The sequence below is a fragment of the Hypanus sabinus genome, chromosome 19, assembly GCF_030144855.1.
Source record: "Hypanus sabinus isolate sHypSab1 chromosome 19, sHypSab1.hap1, whole genome shotgun sequence".
Lineage (NCBI taxonomy): Eukaryota > Metazoa > Chordata > Chondrichthyes > Myliobatiformes > Dasyatidae > Hypanus > Hypanus sabinus.
Window position 1 is genome coordinate 29,066,045 of NC_082724.1, and position 25,880 is coordinate 29,091,924.

Sequence of the window (25,880 nt, forward strand, 5' to 3'; positions counted from 1 at the left end):
TAATTTTAGCGCTGCTTGTAGCACACCGCTACAATCTCACATATATCAGGATTAAGTTCCATTTACTGTTGCGTCACCCAACTTTCCTGAGCCTTAGATCACCTTTTTCATTATCTGAGATGGTGCCAACTTTTGTATGAATGGTGTGTTGGGTGAAGGCCTGAACGATCAAAGATAATCAATGTGGTCCTGATCCAACATTGCAGAGCATAGATACATTTTTACAGGAACGGGTTAGGATCACTCCCAGCATAATTATAGTAAATTTCCCTGCTATGCCCAGAAGGAAAATTGCATTAGGAATTATGTCACACCACTCACAACAGAGATGGAAATTGCTCCAGGTGGAAACTTGAGGTGGAAACAGTTGTCATTGCCTTTCACACCAGATAAAGTCATGAGTTCAGTTTTATAATGAACAATATCAGTTTTTATGCAACTAACGTCTCAGTTTCTAATGTATTGTGAAAATGATTCAATGGTTTAGTGTTGTGTAAATAACATGTATCAAATATAAGCAAACCAGTTGTTCATAGAGTGTTAATTATCGATAAGGGATTTAAAAAATCTGCTGTTATTCCAGAGTTTGTCAAGTGAACACAAGCAATTTCAAGCTCTACTGCTTTAAGGGGAGGAGCAGGTAATATGTGGCCATTGCAAATGCATTTTCCTCTTTCTGAACAGCAGAATCAATCTGATGGCCTAAAGTATAATTGCATGGTTGTGTAAATTACAGAAAAATAAGCAGAAAAAGACCACAATCAATCTTAATCAGCCTCGAATATCTTGGTGGTTGCATGATGTAATGAGAATGGAGATCTTGACTATTCAAGGCAATCAATCTCCATCAATGGTATTGTTTAAAGGGACCCGCACCAGTTCCAGCCACACCTTAACACAAATGCCATTGGTGAACAATGCAGAGAATCAGAGATTTAAAACCATGAGTTCATTTATCATCTGCCTTGATACTTAAATGCTTACTTTACCTAAAGGTTATTTTTGAATGCCACCTTCAAGAACTACGTATTGTACTGTATATCTTCTGGATCTAATACCCCAGATGATGAGAAACACCACGTCATTCAGAATTGCTGTATAAATCCACTGCATTTCAACCAATCAATATTAGAGACTTTCAAGTACTAGTAATGCCAATAACAATTTGCTCTCAAAAAATTATCCTTAGAATTACTTTCCTCACAACTGTTTCCTAGCTTTAACTGTGCACTTTGAGTTCCAGCCACATTGGTAGTCTCTGCAACTGAGACTTAAGGGGAAACTGGAAGTTAGGTCAATGGAATGAATTGTGGAGGCTGAGTATGATATGGTGAACATTTTCAACACTACTGACCATGGATAACTTTTTAGACATCAGTCTTAGTTTCACTACAACCTGAAGCCATCAGTTAAATGAGGTATCTGCTTACTTGGGACAACACTTACAGAACAAAAACTAATCAATAAAATCGCCGAGATTCCCTTCCTTTATTTGGGACACTATGCCACTTAACTGAAACAGGAGACTGTTGCTGAACAGTTTTTGTCAAGCATCAGTCACGTGCACTTGTGTCGCTGTAACGCACTACACCATACTTAATGTGAACAGTTTTTAAACAGCATCAGTTGCATGTATTTGCGTTCAATACAAAGGAGCTGGTTGTGAACTACAGGAGGAATGGAGACAGGCCAGCCTGTACTGAACATCAATGATTCTGGGGTTGAGAGGGTGAGCAGCTTTAAGTTCTTTGGCATCCACATCACCAAGGACCTCACATAGTCTGTACACACCAGCTGTGTGGTGAAAAAGGCACAACAGCACCTCTTTCACCTCAGACGTTTGAAGACATTTAGTCTAGACCCCCAAATCCTAAGAACTTTCTATAGGGGCACAATTGAGAGCATCCTGACTGGCTGCATCCTTGTCTGGTATGAGAACAGTACTTCCCTCAATTGCAGGACTCCACAAAGAGTGGTGCCTATAGCTCTGTAGATGTGAACTTCCCACTGTTCAGACATTTACAAAGACAGGTGTGTAAAAAGGGCCCGAAAGATCATTGGAGACCTGAGTCACGCCAACCACAAACTTTTCCAGCCTCTACCATCTGGGAAACAGTACTGCAGCATAAAAGCCAGGACCAACAGGCTCCAGGACAGCTTCTTCCATTAGGCTATCAGACTGTTTAATACATGCTGACACAACTGTCTTTCTATATTATATTGACTGTCCTGTTGTACATACTATTTAGTATAAATTACTATAAATTGTACATTGCACATTTAAATGGAGACGTAATGTGGAGATTTTTACTCCTTATGTATATGAAGGATGTAAGTAATAAAGACAAATCAATTCAATTCAAAAGCAGTGAGTTTTGTCACTGATAACTGCTGAATAATAAGCAGCAAAACAATTTGCAATTGTTTTACTCACCACCACTTCAGGCATTCAGGCCTGGAGATGCCAGAAACAGCCAGGTGTGAAAATGAAATAATTTCACTAATTCTACAAATTAGGAACTATGAAGAATTTGAAGGCATCAACAATCATATTGAATGTTACAATGATAACAAAGATTTGGAGGGCTCAATCGCCAAAAGATTTATAGGAAGGCTGTCCGTTACCTGCATTAGGTGTCTGCATTGATTTGGTTCATCTACAGTCAATCAAAAGAACACAGCAGTGTACACGTACACTGGATTTATTCCTTCATTGACAACAATTAGGAATAAATACACAATGTTATAGTATTCTTGAGGTATTGGTTGTGTTCTAATTTGTTCTGTATTTCATTTAAATATGTAAATCATTACTCAGTTAAATGGTAGTTTGTCTTATTTTTATAAATTTTAAACTATTTCCAATTAAACTCAGATAATTGGGGCAGCCACATAATTGGGCCAAAATGTACTTGTTCTGGCATGTCCCAATTAACCAGAGCCCAGTGTATTGGGTCTGGTCATCGTTGAATTATAACATTAGCTTAAAACAATAATATGTGACTGAGCCATTCAGCCTATATTCTGCAAAAAAATTGCATCCTCTTAGAATGATTAATGCAGTGAAGACAAGAAGAGTAGCATGATTTACCTCAATGACCGTTACCTGGTAGCACTCACATCTACTGATGTCACCAAAAGACTCTTGCAAATTTCTCCAGATGCACAGTAGAGACTGTTTGCATCTCTGCCTGGTATAGAAGCTCCAATGTGCAGGATCAAAAGAGGCCACAGGTGGCTTTAGGCTCAGTCAGCTCCATCATGGGCACAATTCTCCTTACCATCATGGAAATCCTCAAGAAGGGGAGCTTCAGCAAGGTGACATCATCATTAAGGACCCTCAACAACTGGTACACGCCCTTTTCTCATTACTACCATCAGGTAGAAGGTACAGAACCCTACAGCTCACACTCAGTGATTAAGGTACAGCTTCCTCCTCTCCACTGACAGATTTCTGAATGGTCCATGAACCCATGAACAGTACTTCATTATTCTTCTTTAGCACTATAGATATTTTTTGTAACTTATGGTAATTTTTGTCTTACAGCATACTGCTATAAGACAAAAATAGTGGGATTGAAATATGTATTTAAATGATTAGTATATGAATGTGATAATTAATAGCTAGAAATGAAATAGAGAAATTTGAAGTAGAAACAGATTTTTTAACACCATGTGTCAGTTTATGCATGTACTGTATATCTGAGGGGGAAATAGGTAAGCATATATTTTGGGTTATCTTCAGCTCAACTGCTAAGGATATAATTTGGGGGATTATTTTGTCCAGTCATTATAGAAATCACTTATTATTCATTTTAGTTATTTCAGTAGGCTGCAAATTGGACAGCACCTATTTGTAGATAGTTTTCTGATCCACCATGTAAAAAGACAAAATGCCTTGACAGTAATACAAATCATCATTCTGCATTTGCACCCCCTGTTCTTCAAATATTTGCACATACTTTGTAAAATTTATCCTTGACAAATGTAAAACCAAAGCAAGACTGATACATTCTTTATAGACTTAAGTTGAACAGCTTTAATAATCACACCTGATACCTTCTATTTCCCCTGAATGCTCAGAACTAATTTCAGCCAATTCATGCAATCATTACCAAAAACACAGAAAAAAATAAGTTGGAAAAAGAAAGATAATATAAATTAAGCAACATTCCTTGAGTTGTTCCAAATATTTCCAAAGATGTCAGTGGTAGAGCAACATTTTTTGTAACTTAGCTTTAGTTTCCAGACTTCTCTTTCTCTGGATCATTATAACTTGCCTTTTTAGAACAAAAACACTTGAAACACAGACAGAAGCAACCCTGAGGGACTATTTTACATGGCACCGGGCATGAAAGAGCATTGTAAATTTGTATAATGAGTGTTATTTCTCTGGTCCAATTCTTGGAACAAAAAATATGAAGACAAGATGGTCATGGTCATCAATTTCACAGCAGGGAGATGCATTACTTGTTTAATTTTGGCTTCCAGTACCAAATGTTCTACAGAATAGATACAGATACAGAATAAATATAAAGGCAAACGCTGCTTATTTGTTTCTTTGTTATTTTAAAAATTCCATTAAATAAATCTATCAACAAATAACTGTTGCCACTGACATTGCAAGAATGTTTAGATGTCCTCGTCAATGGGGTGTGTTACGCCTGTGCCCCAACTCTGAGGGGCCGAAGGGTACAAAGTAGCCCCCTCCTTTTTGAGAATCACAAGATCGCTATTAATTCAGGTCTGGGACCCAGGAAATGAGAGAGAGGCACAAAGATTCCTCAAGGTTTGGAATGTGTCCTGGGCCTCCGAGAGACGAAGCCCACAGGCAATGAACAGAGGGTGTTGGTGGAGGGATTGCATCATCCCAACCTGATTGACATCTGAGACCCTGTGAGTCAGGATAAAAGAGGGTCTGGGGAACAACCCTTTAGACGCACCAGGAGAAACGCTAGAAGTCCCGTGACAGCGTTTAATAGCGACAGCCGGTGGAGGGCCCACGTGTGTCCTTTCCCGTTGCCCGGGATTAAGGCCTTACCACGGAAGGCAGCTTAGCTAAAGAAGAGATCACCACCGACGACATTTCGAAGGATTGGCATCATAAAAGGAAAATGGGCAAGTTCTAAAAACATCGTCTCTCTCTCTCCAACAAAAGGCTGCAGCCTGAATGAACTAAAGAGACTTTTATATTTCCATCGGACAATACATTATCCCCCTAGACAACGATAGAGCTATTTCTTATTGATTATTATTATACCCGCACTTTTAGATTTAGTATTGATGATGTATACTATCTGTATGTTTGCATTGATATTATTTTTGTGTATTTTTATCAATAAATACTGTTAAAAATAGCACCATCAGACTTCAACGGACCTCTCTATCTTTGCTGGTAAGTGACACAGTTATGGGGTACGTAACAGGTGGAACAATGGCACTGGTATTCATAGAAAGCCGTTAGCTACCTGAAGTGTGATGTCAGCACGTTTCCAACGTCCAAGCATGGGTGCTTCAAAGTGGAAGTTGGGAACCCACAGAGCAGATCAGATGTACGCAAGTTTGACCTCTCCCTCTGCTCTTGAACTCGCTATCATGTCTGGGCTGAGATGTGCAGCAGGATGCTCTCGTATGTGACCATGTGGCTGTGTATCTTGTCCCAAAGAAGGATCTCAACCCAAACTGTTTCCTCTTTGCCATCGATACTGCCTGACCTGCTGAGTTCCTCCAGTATTTTCTATGTGTTGTTTTGAATTTTCAGTGTCTGCAGATTTTCTCATGGTGGTAGCTATGCCTCTTGTTTGGACCCATTTATTTGAATGACACCATTGCCCTCAGTTAGAAAAGTGAGTTCAGTGTTTGCTTATAACTTGTCCAAAGCCCATCGTGGGTTAAAAATGCATTTCTAATTATTGATTTTCTGTATAAAGATTATTGCACAGAATAGGTTACATAATACAAGAGACCTTTTTCCAGGACAGAAATGGCTAATACAACGAAGCATAATTTTAAACTGCTTAGAGGGAAGTACGAGCAGTGATTGATAAGTTCGTGGCCTAAAGTAGAACGAATCAATTTATTATCACTCAAAGAGTTGAACTGCACGTGCATGTAACGAGAGTGTCTTGGACGTCCAGTGGTCCAAGGCAGGGGTGACTGATAAGTTCGTGGACTAGGGTAGAAGGAGATGAGTTATACTGCTCTCATTACATGCATGTGTAGTTCAACTCTTTGAGTGAAAATGCTGAAAGTTTGGAGTTAATAACTCACCTCCTTCTACCTTAGGCCAGAAACTTATCAATCACCCCATACTGTGGACCATTTCTGGAGGTCCAAGATGCTGATTTCTACAAAGAAGGAACCCAAATGCTCCACAACTGCCGGACTAAGTGTGTAAATGTAGGAAAAATAAATGTGCTAAGTTTTCTAAAATTGACTCCTTCTACCTTAGGCCTTCATATAGGGAGAATGTCAAAGGCAAGTTTTTTACACAGAGAGTGGTGAGTGCATGGAATGCCCCACCAGGAATGGTGGTAGAGACAGATACATTAGGAACATTTAAAAGGCTGTTAGACAGGCACATGAATGATAGAAAAAGTGGAGGGAAGGGTTAGATTGATCTAGAGTAGGTTAAAAGGTCACCACAACATCATGGGCTGAAAGTCTTGTATATGCTGTATGTGTTCCATATATAATATGTGTCCTATGCACTGTCATTCTTGATAAAGAATGAGATTTAACAAAAGTTTAAGTTTATCACCGAGTTTCTTTATAATCCATTTTAATTCCTTATATGATCTTGTGTTTGGTACTAATATCCAAACATTGGCCCTGTGACAGAAGAGTTGTTCAGAATTAAATATTAAACTTTGTAGATGGAGATTGATACTGAAATATTTGTCTCAATTCCTGCTCATTAGTGGGTGGCGCTAGTCCTTGTTACTGCATAGCTCCAGGAATGTGGGTTTGATCCTGAACTCAGGTGGAGTTTATATGTTTTCCCTTGGGCTGCGTGGAGTTTGTCTGGAGGGTCCACTTTCCTCCTACATCCCAAAGACATGATGGCAAGTTAATTGGCTGATGTACATTGTGTACGTGGATGACAGAACAATTGGTGGGTGGGAGAAGGGTGAGGTGGTGTTGCGAGTTGATTGGCATGTAGGAGGGAATAGGTTACAGGGAAATAACTCGGGTAGTGGGTATACTCTGAGGTATGTCATAGATTCAATGGACTAAGTGGTCTCCTATGTTGCAAAGAAATGTGAGGGACATGTGGAAAAATAATCAGACCAAAACACACAGAACTGGATAATAATTAGCTTTATTTGAATTACTAAAGAAATAGGAGTATGATTTAAACAAAGTGAAACAAGCAAACTACGACAGTAGGTTTTTAATGAGCTTGTTAAGCATCAAGGAACTAACTACTTTAAGGTGCACCCTCAAAGATGGAAAATGTTAACTCACTCCTAGTTAATTATTTTATTAATTATTTATTATTAGTTATTAGTTTGTTAATTTTAGGCTGAGATTTCCAGATAAGAGCACCCATGACTTACTAAGTTACAAATAGGTGAGTCTTTGGGCTAGTATTAGGAATTCAGAGCACTGTGTCGTAAGCAGAAGTTTGAGTTTGTAATCTACCTATATAAATTCTGACTTACAAGAATCTGATGTTTTAACTACACGTGTGTACTGGAAATTCATTCTGTCAGCATTATTGACACTTCAAGCCTGATGAGCACAAAATTACCCTCCAAAATATTTTTCACAATGGAAACAGAAAAACAATTATAACGATACCTCCAATTTATAGACAATGTCTTTTTCTGGACATCAGCTGAACTGTAAAAGTAAAAATAAAAGCAGAAGCTATATACTGAAAAGTTTAGTCTGATGTGTTTGGGACAAACTTCAGCTTGCTTTTTTTTCCATATCCAATCTTCTTTGATCTCATGAAGCTAGTAACCTCTAGCAACACAAATCAAAATCAGAATTTAGTTTTTCATCACAATAATTCAAACCAAGGCTCTATAATTCACTAACTTTTTGAATCACTCCCATTGTGTGTATGTATATATATATATATACTGTATATTTTAATTTTACATGCATTTTTTCTTTGGCTAGTGCTTCAGAATGATTCAGAAACTGGTAATGGACTTTATTAAGACGTACAAAAAGGCTGGAGGAACTCAGCAGGTCGGGCAGCATCCGTTGAAAGGAGCAGTCAACGTTTTGGGCCGAGACCCTTCATCAGTCCTGACGGATGCTGCCAGACCTGCTAAGTTCATCCAGCCTTTTTGTACGTCTTGATTTGACCACAGCATCTGCAGTGTACTTTTGATGGACTTTATTATAAAGAAGTCCTAATGGAATGTGCTACCAACTGGTAACAAAGCATGAATGTGCAAGGAGCTACAACATTAATCATGTGCAGATATTTGTCCCACTATTTCTCAAGGACTGTTGACCACAGAATCTGGTCAGGTGTTTTAACAATCGACATTTGGCCTCCTTATTTCCCTGTTTTCAGCCCATTCCCTGTTTTCCTGCAGATCATTCAAAAAATGAAGTTACATACAGAATTACCCTAATTGCACAATAATTTTAGATTATCGTACAGTGCATCTTGCCACAGTGTTTCCCCATGCTGCCATTTTGTGATTAAAAGCTCTTTACACCCAACTAGTCCTGTTGAAGAGAGCATCTTGAGTAACTAAGGTAGCTGACTGGTGAACCTGAAAAGAAAATTCTTTTGACTTCGATAATCCTCAGCATCTGACAGCACAATATTCAGGTGGAGTAAAATCAGAAAATCTTGGAAATACTCACTCTGGATACACAGCATGTGCAGTTGGAAAAGAGAGTTAACATGTTGAAAATTAGAGGGCATTGGTCAGACTGCACTTGGACTATTGTGAGCAGTTTTGGGACCCTTGTGAAGTGCTGGTGTTGGAGAAGGTTCAGAGGATGTTCACAAAACTTACCCTGAGAAGGAAAGGGTTGACATGTGAGGAGTGTTTAATGGCTCTGGACTTGTACTTGCTGGAGTTTCGAAAAATGATGGGGGAGGTTCTCATTGAAACCTTTTGAATATTGAAAGACTATTTAGTGAATGTTTCCAATAATGTGGAGTCTAGGAACAGAGGGCCTCAGAATACAAGGATGTCCTTTTGTAACAGAGATGAGGAATTTCTTTAGCCAGAGGGTGATGGATCTGTGGAATTCATTGCCACAGATGGCTGTGGAGTTCAAGTCATTGGATATATCTAAAGAAGAGGTTGATAGGTTCTTGATTAGTTTGGAGTTCATAGGTTATGGGAAGAAGGCAGAAGAATAGGTTTGAAAGGGGTAATAAATCAGCCATTATTGAATGGTGGAGCAGACTCGATGGGACAAATGGCCTAATTCTGCCACTATTTCTGATGGTCTTATGGTCTTAGAGAACATAGATTAGAGCACAGGGCTTTAACCCACAATGTTTTGCCAACCTTTTAACCTACTCTAAGATCAATCTAACCCTTTCTTCCTACGTAACCTTCCATTTTACTATCATCTATGTGCCGATCTAAGAATTCCTTAAATGTCCCTAATATATCTTCCTCTACCATCACCCCTGTCTTTTCACCCGAGTTCAGGTTTTGAGATGAGCCTGCGAGAGACAGACGCTTATGCTACTGCATGGGCCTGTGTCCGAATTCTTCCTGTTCCATTGCATTAGGCTGAGGGCTGTGTTTGGTGAGTGTTGGAGGCAGAAGGACATCGCATCATCATGCCGTCTCTGTTCCCTCTTGCCATGTTGGCTTGGGGAATAATCGTGGCAAATGAACTGCAAGTAAATGGACCTGATAAGACCAGTTAAACTTGGGCAGCTCTGATGTTGGAATGGAGATTCTGATAATGATCTGAGTTTCTGTGACCACAACCAGTAGAGTTTCCAGTACTGCTGAGACTCTCGGCTGATTGGAAGAAGTGGAAAGGGGGTGCACTACTACACTATAGCACCAGAGAGGTTTTTGGACATACAATATCCTTTTTTAAATTCCTCTGCAAACTTTCACAGCCAATTTCTACCCAGCCTAAAATTATTCAAACAAAAATAAGAAAGTTGAAGACAGGAAAGTATATTCTATGCTTATATTATATCCTTTTCTTACCCCTTCCAGCCAGTTGTACTACTTAATGATACCATATTTGATCTAAACCCATTCTCTCTCTTTTAATAGATTTGGTTGCCAAAATTTATTCATCTCAAAATAAAAATTAAGAAATGATCTAGCACAGGGATTCCCATCCTTTTTTATGCCATGGACCAATACCATCAAGCAAGGGGTCCATGGACACCAGTTTGCGAACCCCTGGTCTAGCCGGATTTTGCTATTTCTGAATGACCGTTTCAAATTTTTACCACCCTCTGGGAATTGTTCACTCTTCACAGGTTCCTCCACCTGCAAAATATCAAAACTCAAATAAGAACATCTTGATCTGAAACAATAACAAATGCCCCCTGTACCCTACCCCCCCCCCCACCCCCTGCACCATGCACATAGGAGGGATTGGGTAGATTACGAGCAGAGGGAAAAAAGAGCAGGGGGAAAGTGGATTGCCTGAAATTGGAATGTAGGCTGTTCATGCTCTAGGTCACAGACTACCCAGGCAGAATATGAGGTCCTCAACCAGGCAGTGTTGGAGGCCACGGGCAGACATGTCATTAAGGAAAAGGGAAAGGGAATTGAAGTGGTTTGAAATCAAGAGTTCCAGTTGGCCATGGCAGGTGGAGTGCAAATTGCACTTGTTCTCACCAACGCAAAGGATGTCAACATAGGTGGAGATGCATGGGAGTTCTTACCTCATTTAGAAGGGGTTGGTCAGGTCCCTGATAATGATGAGAGAGGATGTATTGTTATTCAATAAATTTCCAGCCAATTCCACCCATATTTTGTATGTTACCATGTGATTATCATCTTCAGTTATTATGACGCTCTTATAAAATTTTATTATTAATTTTCTCTCTGGAGCAGAGAAATAATTTCACTATTGATTCAAGTAATGTAGTAATTAGATTAACAGCTAAAAAGATTATGGTCATGGTAAGAAATCCACAAAGTGCGTGAGATTTTAAATAAATAACTACAGTACAGACTGTGTGGTATCTCTACAATAAACAATCAAGAAAATAATAATGTAAGAAATAGATCTTTCAGAAACCACTCTTATCAATAAGTAAATTGAGCAGTGATATCTGACATCCCAGAGGTTCAGTTAAACATGGAAATTGACAACTTTCAAGCATGAATTACCCAACCCTCCAGAAACTCTCACAATTACTTGTGGAGAGATTTAGTACGAAACAGATTGCACATCCTAAGGGTAGGATAGCTAAGTGATAGATACCAACTACATTTGCCAGAAATCGCTTGGGTTTTTCCATCCAAGCGCAAGTGACTACTTAATGGCTTAGTATGCCTCAATCCTAATCGATCCACCTGGCTTTGAAAATTAACCTCACAAATGAGGAGTCTTATAAAGAATTTAATCATCACAGGGGATAAAAAATTAAACTCTTAAATGCTTCCTTTCTCTCTTATCTCAATTAATCCTGTAGATTAATTTCTCTTTCTTTTTTCATTTTGTACATTATTATACATTAAACTATTTTAAAATAAAATAATTCAATAACTTGATGACCAAGACAGACTGGGAGAAAGTTGATTAGATTTTTCAGCTGCATAGGCCTGACAACACCAGAGCTGTGTGATTGGCCTTATGAAATGAAATGAAATGCCTTCCACTTAGCTCTGATAGATCCCGCACAACTGGTGCTAAAATTACATGCAAATTGTCACCAAGATTGAATTTGGGATCCTGCTTTTCATGAGTGAAATGTCTGCAACCTCTTTGCACTGTGCCAATATAAATACAAAGCAAACGATGATGTCTGTATGTAAACACATCATAAATAATGCTGCTGGGTGATTTGTCTATTTTTCTCTAGACTTAACAGAATATTTGTGTAACGTTCAGAGATGGAATCTGAAACTTACAATCAAAATGCATGATTTTAATAGATTTTCAAAGAGCAAGCCAATTTCTTTTATTTTTATGGGTTGAAATTCAGACAGCATCTAAAAGTTGCTCTGCTTAGGTTATGACCTAAGTGAAGCCGATTATCTTCACTTTGTCAATTAGAATAACAGGCTCACAAATGGTATTGAATTAAATTGTGGGATTTTCACAATGAGGAACTGCAGTTTTTGAAATCCATGAACAGAGTGAGGGCTTCATTGGCCAATGCTGGCATTAAATTAGTTGCCCTTGACAAGCTGGCAGTTAGGCACATTATTGATTGATCGCTCTCCTTCTGGATAAGTACCTAAACTTAAGTGGGAGGTTCAAGAATTTTAATCCAGCAAAATTGAAATTTAATTCAACAACAGGATGTTAAAGACCTTTTAAGGGGAGCTCACATATGGTAGTGTCCCTGTAACCTTGTTGTTGTTGGATTTCTGGTTGGTAATGATCCTGATACTTGCAGAAGCTGCCAAAGAAAACTTGGTGAGCGAGTGCAGTTACATTTTGTAGATAGTAAACACGGCAGCCGTAGACTGTGGTAGCAGAGGGAAAGAATATTCAGCCTGCTGGATGATCTAATCAAGCGAGTTGCTTTGCCTTGATGGTGTTGAGGTTTTCAAGTATTGCACTCTCCCAGACAAATGGAGATTATTCCCTCATTCCCATTCCTTGCTTCCATTTTGCATGTGGTCTGAAAGTCTTTGGCTGGTGACACCATGAGCTGTTTCGCACAGAAATTTACAGGATTTATGCTACTAATCATATTGTGTTCCTGTTCAATGGGGAGCCTAAGGGATGGGGCAAGATTATGCAGTGATAATACCATTGAATGCTAAATGGAACTGGATGGACCTTTAAAAGAGATGAACATTGCTTAGCACTTATATTAAAAAGAGGCCCTGTTTAGTAGGTTTTCTTTATAGGATATCATAAGCCCTAACCCTTCTCAAAGCACTGCAAAAACACAATTTTACGGTATAATCTTGTTGTAAATAGGATCATTTTGTATATCCCATAATTATTTCTTGTCACTCTTCTACCTATGCTGATGTCTTGGCAAAAATATCTCCTCCACAATCACAGTCTCCCTCAGCACAGGAGCCCCACAGGGCTGTGTGCTTAGCCCCTGCTCTACTCACTTTACACCAATGACTGTATTCAAATTTGCTGATGACACTACTGTTGCGGGCTGTATCAAAGGTGGTGATGAATCAGCATACAGGAGGGAGACTGAAAATATGGCTGGATGGTGTCATAACAACAACCTCCCACTGAGCGTCAGCAAGACCAGGGAACTGATTGTAGACTTCAAGAATGGGAAATCAGAGGTTCATAAGCCAGATCTCATCGGAGAAGCAGAGGTGGAGAGAGTCAGTAACTTTAAATTCCAGGGTAGTACTATCTCAGAGGCCTGTCATTTACCCTTTATTTATTAATGTAGTTGCAAAGAAGCACCACAGCGCCTCTACTTAGGAGTTTGCAGAGATTCAAAAACTTCGGCAAACTTCTTTAGATGTGTAGTGGAGGATGTGTTGACTGGCTGCATCACAGCCTGGTATAGGAACACCAATGCCTTCGAATGGAAAATCTGACAAAAAGTAGAGGATTTGGCCCAATATCTCACGGGTAAAACCCTCCCAAACACTGAGCACATCAACATTAAATACTGCCATAGAAAAGCATCATCCATCATCTTGTCTTGTCCATACTGCACCAAATGCCACCACTGGGCTATAAACATGCAGGAGCAGTGTGTGGTTAAGTGCCTTGCTCAAGGACACACACACTGCCTCAGCTGAGACTTGAACTAATGACCTTCAGATCACCAGCCCAAAGCCTTAACCACTTGGCCACACGTCATCAAAGGTATTCACCACCCTGGCCATGCTCTTTTCTCACTGCTGCCATCAGATAGAAGGTGCAAGAACCGAAGGATTCACACCACCAGGTTCAAGAACAGTTACTACCCCAACCAACAGGCTCTTTAACAAAAGGGGATAACTACACTCATCTATTGAGATGTTCCCACAACCAATGATCTCACTTTAAGGACTCTTTAGCTTGTTATTTCATGTTCTCATTATTTATTGTTATTTATTTATATTTGCATTTGCACAGTTTGTTATCTTCTATGATCTGATCTTTCATTAATCCTGTCACAGTTACAATTCTATAGATCTGCTGAGTATGCCCACGGGAAAAAAGACTTCCAAGGTTGTATATGGTGACAGTTATGTACTCTGATAATAACATTTGCTTAGAACTTTTGAACTTTGTTGTTCAGATTTTAAAAAGAATAGCATCAATATACAACCATAATTGAGAAACTTTTCCATTTTGCTGGTTTCAATGACCGAATCATTACAACAACGGATGAAAAAAGTGTTGCAAAATCTGTACTTTTAAACAAAAAAATGGAAAAGCTTTCAGTCTGTTGGTATGTATTGGGCTTTGCTCACATCCAAGTTCCTTGTAGTGATGAAATCCTTTATAGGAGCATGTCTATTGAATTATTATTATAACCTGTACCAAGGTACAGTGAAAAGCTTTTCTTGCATACTCCTCATACAGATCAAGCTATCAATGGTGCACTGAAGTAGTACAAGGTAAAACAATAACGGAATGCAGAATAAAGTGCACAGCTGTGGATAAAATGCAGCCGAGGTAGATTGTAAAGTACAAGACATGGGAGAAGGTTCAAAGGTTCACCAAAATGATTCCAGGATTGAACGGCTTATCATTTGAAGAGTGCTTGATGGCTCTGGGCCTGTGTACACTGGAATTCAGAAGAATGAGAGCTGACCTAATTGAAACCTATCGAATGTTGAAAGGCCTCGATAGCGTGAATGTGGGTAAAATGTTTCCTATGGTAGATGACTGTAGGACCAGAGGACACAGAATAGAAGAGTGTCCTTGTAGAATGGGGAGAAATTTCTTAAGCCTGAGATTGGTGAATCAGTGGGATTCATTGCCATAGGCAGCTGTGGAGGCCAAATTCTTGGCTCCGTTCTAAGAGGATGTTTGATAGATCAGGGCATGAAGGGATACTGGGAGAAGGCATGAGATTGGGGCTGAGAGAGAAAATGGATCAGCTATGATGGAATGCCAGAGCAGACTCGATGGGCCAAATGGCCTAATTCTGCTCCTGTATCTTATGACCTTGTGGTCTAAGATCATAACGGGTTAAATTGTGAAGTGAAATGTCCATCTTATCACACAAGGAACCTGTCACAGAACAGCAGGGTGGAAGCTTTCCTTGAACCTGGCAGTATGTATGACTTAAATCTTAAGCAAGGTCAGTCATGATAGCCTCCCTCCATAACCTGGGACTCGTTTAGAGGCTAGTCCATTCAGTAACGGGAAAGATCAAAACCACAAAGCAGCAAGCAAACTCCTCGCGGAACTCAGCAGGTCATGCAGCATCTGCAGGAGGAACGGAATTGTTGATTTTTCAGGTTGGAACATACCAACCCAAAATGTCAAGAATTCCTTTCCTCTCGCAAATGCTGCAAAACCTGCAGAGGTCTACAAGGAGATTGCTTGTTGCTCCAGATTCCCACAATTGTAGTCTTTGGTAACATTAAAATCCTAGACAAGTGATTTCTAACTTGACCTCCAAGGAATTCATCAATCTCATGCTCAGAAGATGATATATGGTGTTTGAAATTTTATTAATGAATTTAAATTTAGATCCAGGCGTAATGGACAATTTGGCAATTCTCAGCTATGGGATTAAAGGCACTGTGAGAAGCTAGCTATCTATTATGATAAAACTATTGCTGGGAAATAGATATTTGTGTCATTCCTGCATAAGTCATGCCGAGGACCCATGCTGTTAAAAGTGACTGGAATTTATTTTTTGTATATAATTTGTATGTAACTATCCTCTGTTCACAGTGTTTGGCTGAAGTCTTTATCGCAGTTTCGCCTGCAGATGATCATCTGCAAATTCTGTACACTACAATGTGTAGAACCCCTTTTAAAAACAAAATGCTTGAATAGACTTTGCTGTAAAGTACACTTGTTTGCTGTAAGTCTAGTTATAACCAAGGAGAGAGATACACAACAAATAATATTGTGGCCAAAATAATGTCAAATTGGGTTATACACTCTGGTTTAACTTAAGTATATTTTAGTAAATGAAATATCATATAAACAATATTCCTTCTAATAAAAATGCTAAGGGTATTGCAGTTATATTGTGATATGTACTTCCAGGTTACACCAAGTGTATTTCGATGCACCCACCTGTGAAGGCAAAAGGCAGGAGCGTCTGTTTCTGATAGGCGACTACTCTTCATCTGCTGAGTTCTTTGTCACCATTGCAGTCTTTGCGTTTCTCTATTCGTTGGCAGCAACAGTGGTGTATATTTTCTTCCAAAATAAATATCGTGAAAACAACAGAGGTCCTCTGATTGTAAGTAATATTTTGCTGTATTATTAAATAGTTCTCTGTATTTTTTAAGTTGTGTACAGTAAGCCGATGTCGAATTTTAAGAATTTCTGACACCACATGAAGTCCCAACATTAAGTAGCAATCAATCATCAACACATTATATTTTTCAAAAATGAGGAATAATTCTAGGAATATTAGGGAATGTTGTTAAGATATTATTATATGGAATAATTTAATAGCCCATTAGGATGTTCAAATATTCTAGTTTGTACTCTTCTTATCAAAGAAAGCACCAGTAGATGAACTTGGACTTCTTGCTATCACCTACTGATGGTAGAGGCTGAAAATGCCTTCACAGATAATGTGGTTTGGAGTAGAGGTTACTTAATATTGCTGGTGGAGAATTTCTGATGATCACAGTTCCTCTCAGAAGCAGGAGGGATGCAAGTGAATATGTGCTAATTGGAGTTGTGTAGCATCCTTGATTACCTCAACGATTTCCCCTTTTTCATGACACTGCACACAGAAACCATCAGTCCCTGCAGATGACACACACAAAATGCTGGTGGAACGCAGCAGGCCAGGCAGCATCTATAAGGAGAAGCACTGTCGACGATTTGGGCTGAGACCCTTCGTCAGGACTAACCGAAAGGAAAGATAGTAAGAGATTTGAAAGTAGTGGGGGGAGGGGGAAATGTGAAATGATAGGAGAAGACCGGAGGGGGCGGAATGAAGCTGAGAGCTGGAAAGGTGATTGGCGAAAGTGATGCAGAGCTGGAGAAGGGAAAGGATCATGGGATGGGAGGCCTCGGGAGAAAGGAAGGGAGGGGGGAGCACCAGCGGGAGATGGAGAACAGGCAGAGTGATGGGCAGAGAGAGAGAAAAAAACCAACAACTAAATATTGTCAGGGATGGGGTAAGAAGGGGAGGAGGGGCATTAACGGAAGTAGTGCAGATGGTTGAATGTCCAAATAAAATGCCGCGGAACAGAAATTTTATTCTGTAGTGTGGATAATTGCACAAAATGATAACAAAAGCAGATTAAGCCCCACCGTTGAACTTTGGTTCATCATGCTAGTGTTTCTACATTGCACATTGACCATATATAACTGAATGAGAACTTTTAAATATTTATCTCATATGAAGGCATCCAGAGAAGATCTAGGGAAAAGTTGAATCAATCCTTTGGATAGAAGAGGCTATCTATAAGACTGTTGTGATTGTAAAAAATATACTTTTCTGTTATTCCTGCATCAATCATACAGAGAATCAGTGCTGTTAAAAGCAACTGGGCTTTATTTTATGCATATTATTTGTATGGAACTATCCTCTGTCCACCTTCTGCTTTTACCTGTAACTGCTACTGCATTTGTGATCATTTACAAGTTCTGTACATTGCATTGTAGCTTGCTTGTGTCAAGCAGCTCACTAGTGTCTTGTTTATTCAAGCAAATTGATTCAACATTTGGGTATGTGTATCCAGAGGGAGTAGGTAAGAGATCCGTAATTTGTTGGGGTCAGGGTCTCATTAAGTTCAGACTTAATGAGACCATCTGTATGCTCTTTCATACATGGTTTCTGTCTTTGTGAAATGTTAAGGGACAGGCTCTACCAGCAGCCATGTGTTGACCAGTGGCTCATCAGGCAGATTCGTGCCAACCTGATTGCTGGCATCCTCCAATTGCAGTACCTGATGACTTCCCTGAATTTGTAACTCCAGAGGAAGAAAAAGTTGTTTACTAAGCCACTAAAACTTGAATACTTGGCTTTAAAGTTTCAAAGTCACCCACACTCTGTCAGTTGATGTCCTTATCCAACCTGTTTGAAATAATAAATCAGAACCTCTGGCTAAGTTAGCTATCAACGCTGTCAAAAATATTTTGAATATTTGTGAATGAATTTGACACTGAGATACATTCAAAAGCCTATTTATAAGCGTGTAAAATCAATTAAAAACTTTAAGTAAACTCAATTACCTAAAAAAAGATATATACCTTAGTGTATACTTCCCTCCGTCCCTCATAGCTGTGGCTCTACATTGCAATGAATGAAGTCACAGTTCCTGACCTGACTTAGGTTCAGCAGGCAGATCACCCAGCTTTAAGTACAGCGCAAGACATGATGTTGGCACTTCGTTATTGGATCCCAAGAGGAGTGACCATCAGAAACTTCAGAGCAAATTTTTGTTTCTCTTGAATGAGTTGGCAAAAACTCAGCAAGTTCAGTTTAAAGTTGGAAACTGTGAGGTTATGTACATCAATACGAGAAATCTGAACGGAGAGAAATAGCAAATGAGTTGAGTACGGAGGGATTCGGTGTTCCTGTATGTGATGCACAAAAAATTAACAGGCAGGTAGGCACAAAAGTAGGTAAGTCAAAGTATTGCAAAGAGACTGGTGTTTAGAAAAAGGGAAGTATTTTTATGATTGCACAGGGGTTGGTGAGATCATGCATTGTTTTTTTTTTAAAAAGGGATATACCCCAGGTTATTTCCTTGGATGAGAAGGTTGTCTTATCATGAGAGCTTTTAGAAATTGGGTCTGTATTCTATGATGTTTAGAAGTATGATGGGTGATCTTTATATGAAACATATAAAATTCAAAGGGGATATGATGGGGAAGATATGGAAATGTTTCCTCATGAGACAGTCTCAAATTAGAAGAAACAGGTACAAATAAGGGGGAGTCATTTAAAACTGAAACACAGAAATGTCTTCTCTTGGAGGGTAGTGCATCTCTGAAGTCCTCAGAGGGTTGAGGAAGCTAGCTTATTCAAGTCCTTTAAACTGAAGACAGATTTTTTTCAACGTATCTAAAATCAGGGATTAGGTTCTATAGACAAAGATGAGAAGGTGAGACTTGGGACAGTTCTGCGTTGTTCAAATCAAATGACCAAGAAGTTTCCCCCCCCCCTCCCCCCACACACTTTTTGTTTTTGTGTATTTGAGTCAAACATTCAGAGTTCAGGTTTATTAGTCCTAGTAATTACATTCCTGTAATCATGAACAAAACTTGTATGTGAGCAAAATATATATCTGAGTCTACTATAGCAAGTAATCAGTTCATCTTGGTTATTCCATTCTCCTGTTCACTTGGTCCTCTGGCTTTCCAAATCCAAAGCAAAAGCTTGGTTCTCTTTCATTAAGCAGGGTTCTCCATATTGTTGACCAGGCTTCCCCACTGCGTATGTGATGTCCCTTTCTTTTGGTACCTGATTGCTTGGACAGCTTATAACACAATTGATGATGTCAGGTAGTTTCAAGTTATAGGTTTTGTCTGAAATCTGTAGAAGGGACTCATTTTATGTGAAGTGAAGTTAGATCCCACAGCTAAGATGATGTGGCATCTATTTCTGACTCTGGAAATTGCCATCTCAGGATAGCATCTTCACCTCTCAGTCATTATTATACAAAAGATGTCTTACACCGGTGGACAAAATAAATGGGCAGACTGTTACTTAGATGGGGAGAGATTTCAAAATGCAGAGATGCAAAGAAACTTGGGAGTCCTTGTGCAAGATATCCTAAAGGTTAACCTCCAGGTTGAGTTGGTTGTGAAGAAGGTGAATGCAATGTTTTTAGAGGTATAGAATATAAGAGCAGGGATGTGATGTTGAGGCTCCTTAAGGCACTCTAGAAGCCACACTTGGAGTAGTGTGTGCAGTTCAGGGGTCCTTATTTTTGAAAAGATATACTGCTATTGGAGAGGGTTCAGAGAAGATTCACAAGAATGATTCCAGGAATGAAAGGGTTATCATATGAGGAATGTCTGGCAGCTCTTGAGCTGTATTCCCTGGAGTTCAGGAGGATGAGTGGGGATCTCATGGGAACATTCCGAATGTTAAAAGGCCTGAACAGGTTGGATATGGCAAAGTTATTTCCCATGGTAGGGGATTCTAAGGCAAGAGAGCACGACTTCAGGATTGAAGGGTGTCCATTTAGAACAGAAATGCGGAAAAATTACTTTAGTCAGAGGGTGGTAAATCTGTGGAATTTGTTGTCACGAACGGCTGTGGAGGCCAAGTCATTGGGTGTATTTAACACAGAGATAGATAGGTTCTTGATTAGCCAGGGCATCAAAGGGTATGGGGTGAAAGCAAGGGAGTGGGGATGACTGGAAAAATTGGATCAGCCCATGATTGAATGGCAGAGCAGACTTGATGGGCCAAATGGCCTACTTCTGCTCCTATATCTTACGGTCATATATCCAAGTTCACCTTTGGCTAGACTGACTTCCGTTTCTGGACAGAGAATGTGCAGGACACTTCAAAATTATCCACGATGGCCCCCTATGCTTGGATCTTCATTTCCATTTTAACATGACCGATTCAGGATTCCACTTTTCCTTTCATAGTGCGGGCATGGAATTGCTGTGATTATAGCCAGCAGCGGGAACGTAGCCACACCTTACTCCAGGCTGTTGCCTGTGTCTCTGAGCGAGATGATCTCAAAGTATAGCCACAGTTTGCAAGCACCTTGGAATCATCTGAAAGAAATTCACATTGGCTCTACACAGAGCACTGCACTGTTCTCTTCAAATCTGTGTCACTTAAATTGCACAGAATTAACATATAATTTGATTATCTGACAGACATTAAAATAATTATATAGAGCAAGCCTACACTTGCTGTCACTGGGAACTCTGAGTGGTATTCTCTCTCCTTATCAGTTGCCTTAAACTACAGTAAGTGTTGTAATTATAAAAAAGATAATGTTGCAGAATGTAAAGTGGGTGCAGAGCTTATTTCAATCAGCTGTCGTCTTGTGTCCTATAATTATTCATCTTCTTTGCAAAATTCAGTGAATTTTTAATTTATTTTTTGCCTTCTCCCTGCTATGCAGGGCAGCCAATTACTTGGAAGAGCTAACGCATCTTACCGACATCATTAAAAAGTATGTAAGCATTAGTCAGCGTTAAGAGGCAACCAAAGAATCTTAATTTACAACAGAAATTGTGTTTATCAGAACATTAACACCATATCAGGAGGAAATGGGATGTGGTGGCTTTCATCTTTTGTCATTGATAATGCTCTGCATTTCCCGTTTCATGATTCATCAGGTTGGCATCAGTTTTCAAAGTTATTGAAGAATTAGTGACAAAGGCAAATAAGTAAATCTCTCCATTTGGTTATTCCATCATTTACTTGGATTGACATTGATTTGCACCTTTGTTCTATTTGCCCAGATATCATATAACCTCTGCCAGCCTCCCAATGGGTCAGGGAGAGCGAAATCAGAAGGCTAAGGAGGTTAAGTTAATGCATTGCTTGAAGCAAAAAGAGAGTGGCACTTATAACTACATCAATATGTTGGGACCAGGTTAGATCCTCAGAGATCTTGATACCCAGGAACTTAAAACTGCTCACTCTCTCCACTTCTGATCCCTCTGTGAGGACTGGTGTGTGTTCCTTCGTCCTCCCCTTCCTGAAGTCCACAATCAGCTCTTTCGTCTTACTAACGTTGAGTGCCAAGTTGTTGCTGCAGCACCACTCCACTAGTCTCGCTCCTGTACGCCCCTTTGTCACCACCTGAGATTCTACTAACAATGGTTGTATGGTCAGCAAATTTGTGATGGTGTTTGAGCTATGCCTAGCCACGCAGTCATGTGTATACAGAGAGTAGAGCAGTGGGCTAAGCACACACCCTTGAGATGCGCCAGTGTTGATTGTCAGTGAAGAGGATATGTTATCATCAATCCGCACAGACTGTGGTCTTCCAGTTAGGAAGTCAAGGATCTAATTACAGAGGGAGGTACAGAGGCCCAGGTTCTGCAATTTCTCAATTAGGATTAAATTAAATTAAATGCTGAGCTATAGTCGATGAACAGCATCCTGACATAGGTGCTTATGTTGTCTAGGTGGTCTTAAGCCGTGTGAAGAGCCATGGAGATCTATTGTGACAATGGGCAAATTGCAATGGGTCCAGGTCCTTGCTCAGGCAGGAGTTCAGTCTAGTCATAACCAACCTTTCAAAGCATTTCATCACTGTCGATGTGAGTGCTACCGGGCGATAGTCATTAAGGCAGCCTACATTATTCTTCTTTGGCACTGGTATAATTGTTGTCTTTTTAAAGCAAGTGGGAACTTCTGCCCGTAGCAGTGAGAGTTGAAAATGTCCTTGAATACTCCCGCTAGTTGGCTGGCACAGGTTTTCAGAGCCAAAGCAGGTACTCCATCGGGACCTTCTGCCTTGCGAGGGTTCACTCTCTTTAAAGACAGTCTAACATCGGCCTCTGAGACAGAGATCACAGGGTCATCAGGTGCAGCAGGGATCTTCACAGCTGTAGATCCCTTCCAAAGTGTGCATAGAAAGCGTTGAGTTTATCTGGTAGTGAAGCATCGCTGCCATTCATACTATTGGGTTTCGCTTTGTAGGAATTAATGCCTTGCTGTCCCTGCCCGAGTTGCTGTGCATCTGATATAGCCTCTAATCTCATTCGAAATTGTTCGAAATCGGATGACATAGGGAAAGAAGCTGTTCCTGAATTGCTGAATGTGTACCTTCAGGCTGCCTGATGGTAAGTGAGAAAAGTGCATGCCCTGGGTGCTGGGTGTCCTTAATAATGGGCGCTGCCTTTCTGAGACACCGCTCCCTGAAGATGTCCTGGGTACTTTGTAGGCCAGTACCCAAGATGGAGCTGACTACATTTACAACCCTCTGCAGCTTCATTTGGTCCTATGCAATTACACCCCCACCCCCACCAGACAGTGATGCAGCTTGTCAGAATGCTCTCTACGGTACATCTATAGAAGTTTAAAGATGGATGAGTTAGATCTCAAAAGGACAGGGGTCAGTGTGCCCAGTGAGGCATTTAATGTGGTAACAGAGAAGACAGTTACATTAGAAAAAAAATACACAAAGGACTGAGAAATTGAGATTGCATTAAACTTTAGTGCGATCTCCCAGCCTGGTTGGGACCCCTGAGGTAACGGTAGGGCTCCAAGGAATAAAACGGGTTGGGAACCCCTGCATTAAAGTAAAAAACAAGGCAGTGTTGGTCAAAGCAACCTAAGAGAGGCGGCAAAAAAGTCAAAAGTAGGATTTGAGTTAACAGCTTACGTGTGGTAAAAACACTTGGAGAAACAAGAGAAACTAGATCTGCTCTCCCTGAGCAGAAGACATTAGGAGGAGATGTGATTGAAGGATGCAACATTATGAGGTGTTCAATATACGTAGGGTAGACCACAGGAAGCCATTCCCTGTATCTGAGGTGTATAAAACTGCAGAATACAGATTTAGTGTAAGAGGATGAGGTTTAAAGGGGATTTAGGTGACTCTACTCACCTGCTGAGTGGTAAGTACCTGGACTGCACTGCCTGGGAGAGTGGGTCAAGCTGAACTATTGACAATACTTCGGAACTGTCTCAATGAGAACTAGAATCAGCTTGGCTTGGAAAGGCATGGGCAAATGGTAGGGAATGGGATTTATACAGAAGAGACACCACTGATAAATTGCTAAATTTATTTATTATAGTCACTCGTACAGAGATAAAGTGAAAAACATTAAATATTGCACATCATCCAGAAAGATAATTACATTGCATCAATACGCTGAGGTAGTACAAGTAAAAAACACTAGCAGAGCGCTGAATAAAATGTTAGTTACAGAGAAAGTGCAGTGCAAGCAGACAATTGGTTTCAAAGCTATGACGAGGTAGATGTGAGGTCAATTGATCGTATTGTACAAGATATCCTTTCAAAAGTCTTGTAACAGTAGGATGAAAGATGCCCTGAGCCAAGTAATAAATGAGTGTAGGCTTTTGTACCTTCTTCCTGATGGGAGGGGCAGAAGAACAAATGTTCTGAGCAGCCATCCGGGATCTTTGATTATGTTGGTTACTTGACCAAAAACTAGTCAGAGCCCAAGGAGTTGCTGTGATGTGGTAAGCTGTGCCTACAATTCCTTGCAGTTTCTTGCGGTCTCTGCAGAGCAGTTGCTTTACCAAGTGATGATGAACCTGGATACGATGGTTTCTACGATGCCTCTTGGTGAGGGTCATCGGGGCCAAATTGCTTGAGATTCCTGAGGAAGTAGAGGTGCTAGTATGCTTTTTCTTGGCCATGGCATTCACTCGATTGGACTAGGAAAGGCTATTAGTAACATTTGCTCCTAAGAACTTGAACCTCTCAACCATCGCAGTCATCATCATAGAGCCAGAAGTGTGTTCACTGTCAGTGTGGGGTGGTTGGGCTGAATGGCCTTTTGCCAATGAGTCCAAAACCCTAAATCTCACATGGGATTGTGATGGCATGCTAATATAAGAAATGCCTTAACAAAGGTACTAAATATTCATGCAACGCACACAAAATGCGGGAGGAACTCAGCAGGCCAGGCAGCATCTATGGAAAAGAGTAAACAGTCGACGTTTTGGGCAAAGAGCCTTCATCAGGACTGGAAAGAAAAGATGAGAAGTTAGGGCAAGAAGTACAAGGTGATAGGTGAAACCAGAAGGGGAGGGGTTAAGTAAAGAGCTGGGAAGTTGATGGTTGAAAGAGCTAAAGGGTTGGAGAAGGGGGGAAAAAGTGAAGAGGGAGGAGCGGCAGAGGGGGTAATGGGCAGGTAAAGAGATAAGGTGAGAGAGGGAAATGAGAAAGGGAGAATGGTGGAAGGGAGGGAGCAATTACCAACAGATTTTCTCATCTTTGTACTAAATATTCACATAATTTCTTGAAAAATAAGGAAGTAAAAAAGGAGTGTTGTTGATGGCTATGCTCATAAGGAATAGGTTCTGGATCTAGAGAAGGAGGATATGCTTGTTTATGTTAAGAAGTCAAGTCACTTTTATTGTCATTTCGACCATAACTGCTATGTACAGTACATAGTAAAAATGAGACAACATTTTTCAGGACCATGGTGTTACATGACACAGTAGAAAAACTAGACTGAACTACGTAAAAAAACAACACAGAGAGGGAGAAAAAACAACTACACTAGACTACAGACGTACCCAGGACTGCATAAAGTGCACAAAACAGTGCAGGTGTTACAATAAATAATAAACAGGACAATAGGGCAGTAAGTGTCAGTCCAGGCTTTGGGTATTGAGAAATCTGATGACTTGGGGGAAGAAACTGTTACATAGTCTGGTCATGAGAGCCCAAATGCTTCAGTGCCTTTTCCCAGAGACGGCAGGAGGGAGAAAAGTTTGTATAAGGGGTGTGTGGGGTCCTTCATAATGCTGTTTGCTTTGCAGATGCAGTGTGTAGTGTAAATGTCCATGATGGCGGGAAGAGAGACCCCGATGATCTTCTCAGCTGACCTCACTATCCGCTGCAGGGTCTTGCAATCCGAGACGATGCAATTTGTGAACCAGGCAGTGCTGCAGCTGCTCAGGATGCTCTCAATACAATCCCCGTAGAATGTGATGAGGATGGGGGGTGGGAGATGGACTTTCCTCAGCCTTTGCAGAA

The 25,880-nt window shown here is 40.2% G+C and overlaps 1 protein-coding gene across 1 annotated transcript in view; it reads left to right on the top strand.

The window, feature by feature from the left end:
- The window catches only part of synpra (synaptoporin a), a 311,094-nt gene that overhangs the window by 235,277 nt on the left and 49,937 nt on the right, over positions 1-25,880 (top strand). Inside the window, exon 4 of the mRNA XM_059944257.1 lies at positions 16,294-16,492. Within this exon, the coding sequence (XP_059800240.1) occupies positions 16,294-16,492 (199 nt within the window). The remainder of the gene's footprint in view (positions 1-16,293; positions 16,493-25,880) is intronic.